Source organism: Solanum verrucosum, unplaced genomic scaffold (assembly GCF_900185275.1).
Source record: "Solanum verrucosum unplaced genomic scaffold, falcon-dt-bn FXZP01000062.1, whole genome shotgun sequence".
Taxonomy (NCBI): domain Eukaryota; kingdom Viridiplantae; phylum Streptophyta; class Magnoliopsida; order Solanales; family Solanaceae; genus Solanum; species Solanum verrucosum.
This window is the reverse complement of record NW_026020477.1, coordinates 2124261-2131611: the sequence shown is the minus strand read 5'-3', so window position 1 is coordinate 2131611 and position 7351 is coordinate 2124261. Positions and strand designations below refer to the sequence as shown.

At 38.6% G+C, this 7351-nt stretch overlaps 1 protein-coding gene across 1 annotated transcript; it reads left to right on the top strand.

The window, feature by feature from the left end:
- Positions 1 to 894: 894 nt before the first annotated feature.
- On the top strand, positions 895 to 6987 carry LOC125809224 (DNA (cytosine-5)-methyltransferase 1B-like). The gene is given in 12 exon segments (XM_049488880.1): positions 895 to 2419; positions 2600 to 3060; positions 3063 to 4096; positions 4290 to 4454; positions 4612 to 4804; positions 4883 to 4994; positions 5085 to 5232; positions 5308 to 5505; positions 5582 to 5860; positions 6066 to 6227; positions 6311 to 6529; positions 6739 to 6987. Coding segments are annotated over 12 exon segments (4275 nt in total). The 5' UTR covers positions 895 to 1256; the 3' UTR covers positions 6880 to 6987.
- The last annotated feature ends 364 nt before the right edge of the window (positions 6988 to 7351 follow it).

Below are 7351 nucleotides of genomic sequence, written 5' to 3'. Positions count from 1 at the left end.
ATTGTGTACCATATTCACACACTAATTGCTAAAAATAGACACCCACAACCCGGTCTCTTAGTTGATGCCTTCAGAGATTAGGAGTAAATATCCTCATTGCTTCTTTGTGATGTCCATACTAGAATTTGCTCTAAGGGTAAGATTGCTTGTTGTGTTACTTGTATGCACACTATTACTGTATTGGCCTCTTAGAATATAATGCTTAAGGTGGATTATAAAACTTAATAAATTTGCATGGTGCAGTGACTTGTGTCTATTGACAGCATTTAGAGCCAGTGAAGTAATCTTATGCCAAAATGATCTACTCTCTTGAAATGGCAAATATTTAATGTGCCCTGTATGAGATGGTCATTTCACAAGCATGTGGTGTTTTTTCAATGTATATATCATTCCCCTTAGCATTTATGCCTTTTTTGCTTATGCTAGTGCATGGAATGTTGTTTGATATTAAGGGGTCGTTTGGTTGGGAACAAGTTATCCCGGGATAAGTTATCCTGGGATAAGTTAGTCCATCATCTATATGGGACAACTTCTCCATCACTAAGCTATAAATGGAGGGATAAATAATCTTAGGACTGCCTAATACCTTCAACCAAACGCAGGATAAAATAGTCATGCATTTTATCCTTGGGATTATTATACCTTGTACCTCACATCAAATAACTCCTTAAATGTATTGGCCTAACTTTGAGTGCTGCATTTTCTTAAGTTTGCTGCTTCTTTTGATGTTCACTTCCACTTCATGCTTTTCAATAATGACTATTTCACAGGAAAGTTCAGAAAGCTTCTTCCTTAGCTTCAGGTCCACCCTGTACTAAATTTCCTTAGAGTGCTTTTTCTTTGTTGCGAGAATGATAACAGAAATATTTCAGTTCTTGCTATGGCTTATCCTTCTCTGTATTTATGCTGATTAATCAGGACACAAAAAGAACAAACGCAAACAAGATTCTGTGTCAAAAAGGAAGGCATCTGCAACTGGTAAGAAGGAAAAGAAACAGGCTGTTTCTGAAACTATTGAGGAGCCCACTGCTGCACGTAAAAGGCCTAAGCGAGCTGCTGCCTGTTCAGATTTTAAAGAGAAATTGGTGCATTTATCAGAAAAGTCTTCAGTCATTGAAACAAAGAAGGACCATTGTGTAGAGGAAGAGGATGTGGCTATTAGGTTAACTGCGGGTCTGCAAGAGTCTCAACGACCCTGTAGAAGATTAACGGATTTTGTATTTCATAACTCAGAAGGAATACCACAACCGTTTGGAATGTCTGAGGTTGATGATCTGTTTATCAGTGGTCTCATTTTACCACTTGAGGACAGTCTTGACAAAGTAAAAGCAAAAGGAATTAGATGTGAAGGCTTTGGGCGTATTGAAGAATGGGCTATCTCTGGCTACGAAGATGGAACTCCTGTCATATGGATCTCAACTGAGACAGCTGATTATGATTGTTTAAAACCCTCAGGTAGTTATAAGAAGTTTTATGACCACTTCTTGGCCAAGGCGACGGCTTGCGTTGAGGTTTATAAGAAGCTTTCAAAGTCATCTGGAGGGAATCCTGATTTATGCCTTGACGAGTTGCTTGCAGGGGTTGTCCGAGCGATGACTGGCATAAAATGCTTTTCAGGTAGTGTATCCATCAGGGACTTTGTCATCACTCAGGGAGGGTTCATCTATAAGGAACTTATTGGTCTGGATGATACATCAAAGAAGACTGATCAACTTTTTGTTGAGCTACCTGTCCTAGCTTCCCTTAGAGATGAAAGCAGCAAGCAGGAGACACTTGCACAACCAGAGCCTATATCATCTGGTAAGGCTCTATGTATTGGCCCAAAAGCAGGAAATGGAGGAGACAAGATAGATGAATCTGGTTTGGCTAATGGTCCAGCGCCAGAAGATGAAGATCTGAAATTGGCTAAATTGTTGCATGAAGAGGAGTATTGGTGCTCCTTGAAGCAGAAGAAAGACCGCAATACATCTTCCTCATCCAGCAAAATATACATCAAGATCAATGAGGATGAGATTGCAAGTGATTATCCTTTACCTGCATATTACAAAACATCTAATGAAGAGACTGATGAGTATATCGTCTTTGACAGTGGGGTTGATACATATCACATTGATGAGTTGCCGCGCAGTATGCTTCATAATTGGGCATTGTACAACTCAGACTCAAGGCTAATATCTTTAGAACTGCTGCCAATGAAAGCATGTGCTGATATTGATGTAACCATTTTTGGGTCTGGAGTGATGACTGCTGATGATGGGTCTGGATACAATTTTGACACTGATGCTAATCATTCCTCTTCAGGTGGTTCTAGATCAGCTGAGATTGATGGTATGCCAATTTACTTGAGTGCTATAAAAGAATGGATGATTGAGTTTGGGTCCTCAATGATCTTTATATCAATTCGGACTGATATGGCCTGGTATTACACTTAATTCCTTTTGAGTGATTGAATTATTTTGCAAGTACCTCCCTTTATTACGCCACTAGCTGGGACTGCTATTTATTATATTCTGATAAACCTTGACTGTTTTTCTTTCTGTGCTTTTGCTTGGCGGATTTACTATAGATGCTTTACTCATGCATATTATTTCTAATTCAGGTATAGGCTTGGGAAGCCGTTGAAACAGTATGCTCCTTGGTACGAACCAGTCATAAAGACTGCAAGATTGGCAGTGAGCATCATTACTTTGTTAAAGGAACAGAATCGTGTGGCTAGACTTTCTTTTGGAGAAGTTATTAAAAGGGTTTCAGAGTTCAAGAAAGACCATCCTGCTTATATATCATCTAATGTAGATGCAGTGGAAAGATATGTGGTTGTACATGGGCAAATTATTCTCCAGCAGTTTTCTGAATTTCCTGATGTAAGCATTAGGAATTGTGCGTTTGCGATTGGTCTCTCAAGGAAAATGGAAGAGAGGCACCATACAAAATGGGTGATTAAGAAGAAGAAGATGATGCAGAGACTTGGACAGAACTTAAATCCTAGAGCATCTATGGGGCCATCTGTAAAAAAGAAAGCTATGCAGGCTACTACAACAAGGCTAATCAACAGAATCTGGGGGAATACTATTCCAATTACTCACCCGAGGTGTCAAAGGAGGTGGATGATTGTGAGGTGAAGGATGATGAAGAAGCAGATGAGCAAGAGGAAAATGAAGAGGATGATGTTCCGGAGGAGAACTTGAATGTTCCAGAGAAAGCTCATATACCTTCTACAAGAAGGCATATTAAGTCACGTTCTGACAGCAAAGAAATAAACTGGGATGGGAAATCCATAGGTAAAACAGCTTCTGGTGAACAGTTGTTTAAAAAAGCTAGAGTTCATGGACATGAGATAGCTGTTGGGGATTCAGTTCTAGTGGAACTTGATGAACCAGATGAGCTTCCTTCTATTTACTTTGTTGAATACTTGTTTGAAAAATTGGATGGTAGCAAAATGCTTCATGGAAGAATGATGCAACGAGGATCTGACACAGTACTTGGAAATGCAGCTAATGAGAGAGAGGTATTTTTGATCAATGAATGCATGAATCTGCAACTAGGAGATGTCAAAGAAAGTATAGCTGTCAATATCAGAATGATGCCTTGGGGACACCAGCATAGAAACACGAATGCTGATAAACTTGATAGAGCAAAAGCAGAAGACAGAAAGAGGAAGGGATTGCCGACTGAATTTTACTGCAAAAGCTTTTATCGCCCTGAAAAAGGTGCTTTCTTCAGACTCCCGTTTGATAAGATGGGTCTTGGTAATGGTTTATGCTACTCCTGTGAGTTGCAGCGAACTGATCAGGAAAAGGAATCCTTTAAGTTTGATATGTCCAACTCCAGTTTTGTATATCTGGGGACTGAGTATTCAGTTGATGACTTTGTTTATGTAAGCCCCGATCACTTTACTGCAGAAAGAGGGGGAAATGGAACTTTCAAAGCTGGAAGAAATGTGGGGTTGATGGCCTATGTAGTATGTCAATTACTAGAAATTGTTGGTCCCAAGGGATCTAAACAAGCTAAAGTAGATTATACAAACGTCAAAGTCAGGAGATTCTTCAGACCAGAGGATATATCTTCAGATAAGGCATACTCTTCTGATATCCGGGAGGTATATGCTACATAATACTATAACTTGTTTCCACACTAATAGCTGGTTAGAGTTGTAAATATATACTAATTCTTTTACTATGTCATGTTAGGAATTTTTTTTAATCAGCTAGGTAACTATTAGGGGATTTTACTTTTTTTCCTATGCAAACCTTCTTGCATTTATAATATTCTGATTGCTGCTGCTCTTCCAGATCTATTACAGTGAGGATATACATACAGTTCCTGTGGAAATAATCAAAGGTAAATGTGAAGTGAGGAAGAAGTATGATATTTCGTCTGAAGATGTCCCTGCCATCTTTGACCATATTTTCTTTTGTGAATATTTGTATGATCCATTGAATGGATCCCTTAAAAAGGTACCCATTTCATATTTTGTACTCTTGCATTCTTATTTTAACAGCAATTGGTCAGAGTCCTTTTAGTACAATACATTCTACCTTTTATTTATGTACCCTATTTGTTTTTGAATTTTATTTTTCTTGTGAAGTATAAGTTGATTGTACTTTTGAGCAGTTACCAGCTCAGATAAACCTGAGATTCTCAAAAATTAAGCTAGATGATGCAACATCTAGGAAGAGGAAGGGGAAGGGAAAAGAAGGAGAGGATGAAGTTGGGGAACTAAATGAAACTTCTCCACAGAATCGTTTGGCCACATTAGATATCTTTGCTGGTTGTGGTGGCTTGTCTGAGGGGCTGCAGCATTCAGGTAACTTCCTTCTCTCTGCTTATTTGTAGTTGTAATGGATGCAGTTTGAACTTTTGTCTGAAAGTTTTATTCTTTCAGGTGTCACAGATACAAATTGGGCAATTGAATACGAAGCGCCTGCTGGAGATGCATTTAGACTTAATCATCCAATGACAAAGGTGTTCATACATAATTGCAATGTGATTTTGAGGTAGGTCCTTGGGTATACAATCTTTACTCTTTCCTTTATGAACATATCTAAGTACATAACAGTAATGCCCAGATATTGGTTTCAATTCAGGGCTGTCATGCAGAAGTGTGGAGATTCTGATGACTGTATCTCAACTCCAGAGGCTTCTGAATTAGCTGCAGCAATGGATGAGAACGAACTGAATAGTTTGCCACTGCCTGGACAAGTTGATTTCATTAATGGAGGCCCTCCTTGTCAGGTTTGTTAAGCTCTTTCACATCTACCCTGATGTTTAGTAAACATTGTAGCTTAAATATGGTGTGTTCTTTTGCAGGGGTTTTCTGGAATGAATAGATTTAACCAGACCACCTGGAGTAAAGTACAGTGTGAGATGATTCTGGCATTTTTATCCTTTGCTGATTATTATCGGCCCAAGTTCTTTCTCTTGGAGAATGTTAGGAATTTTGTGTCGTTCAACCAAAAACAAACATTTCGCTTAACTGTTGCTTCCCTTCTTGAGATGGGTTATCAGGTACACACACACACACATTCTATATGTATGTATATTTCTAATTATTAAAACTGACAATCAATTTTCTTGTGATCAGGTTAGGTTTGGTATCCTTGAAGCCGGAGCGTATGGAGTTCCTCAGTCTAGGAAGAGAGCATTTATCTGGGCTGCCTCCCCAGAGGAGGTTCTTCCAGAGTGGCCAGAACCAATGCATGTTTTTGCTGTTCCAGAATTAAAAATCGCATTATCTGAAACTTCACACTATGCAGCTGTGAGGAGTACTGCTAGTGGAGCTCCATTCCGTTCACTTACTGTCAGAGACACAATTGGAGATCTTCCTGTTGTTGGCAATGGGGCATGCAAGACTTGCATAGAGGTACGAAACTTGAATTTCCTTGAACCCCTTCCCCTTTTCCAGGAATTGACTAGAGAACTGGAAAGACAGTGTATTGAGTAGGGACTTTTACTTTCTGAATTTGGAAGAAGAAAGAGGGCAATGCTACTTTTGTTTCTATAGATTATGCAATCATATCACGCCTTGGTTCGTACTTTGTTATTTATGCTATTCATTCTTAATGCAGTATCAAGGTGATCCAGTATCCTGGTTCCAAAAGAAAATCCGGGGCAGGTCAATAACATTATCTGATCACATTTCAAAAGAGATGAATGAGCTTAACCTAATCAGGTGCCAAAGAATCCCCAAGCGGCCAGGAGCTGATTGGCGTGACCTTGAGGATGAAAAGGTGTTGTGGCAATCATCCAGTGCTTTTGATGAAATAATATCTGCTTAGTAGGTCTATAAGATGTTTTGTGTTGTGTGTTGCAGGTTAAACTATCTAATGGTCAACTAGTTGATTTGATTCCATGGTGCCTGCCTAACACTGCTAAGAGGCACAACCAGTGGAAGGGGCTCTTTGGAAGGTTGGATTGGGATGGGAACTTCCCCACTTCTATTACTGATCCCCAGCCGATGGGTAAGGTGGGGATGTGCTTTCATCCAGAGCAAGACAGGATTGTTACAGTTCGTGAATGTGCACGTTCTCAAGTAAGTCTTACAAAATGAAGACACATTTAAGAATCTGTAAAGATGTTTGAAGCTTTTAGTCCGAGGGTGTAGTATTTTCATGAATTTGGAATTGCTTGCTTAGGAAATAAGAGTAATAATTTTCAAACATAAAGAGGAAACAAGTCAATGTTGGTGCAGAAATTGTATTGTAGGATTTTATTTATAATAACAAGTATCATGTATTGCAGGGTTTCCCAGACAGCTACCAATTTGCTGGAAACATCTTGCACAAGCACAGGCAAATAGGAAATGCTGTTCCACCTCCTTTGGCATATGCACTTGGAAGGAAACTCAGGGAAGCTGTTGAGAGCAAAAAGAGGCTCACTTAGAAGTTCTTTTTTAAGCTATGAATTTTACATACATGTCAATTACCATTCACATTGACAACGTTACATTGCCAAATTATATCAGTTACTCATTTATCAAATTTGCAGTTTCGCCTATTTACCTTCTATTTAGAGATTGGGTTGTTCAAACCAAATTATGAAATAGTATGTGATAAAAATTAGTATCTCATCCTCATGTACACCCATATGTAGCAGTGTTTATGTTGTCGTTTGTGATTTAAAAGTGGAAACACCTTGAATGAAAAGTTAAATTATGAAAATACTCCCTCTGTTTCTAATTATTTGTCCATTTTGACAAATCAAGAAATGACAATTTTCTTTTACCTATTATACCCTCAATTATTTACTTTGAAAAATGTAGAATTTTTTGAAAAATTTAAGTTTTTAATTCATCCATAGTAGGGTCTTGGATGGGAATGATTCCAATCATACCCAGAATGCTTATGCTACTAGT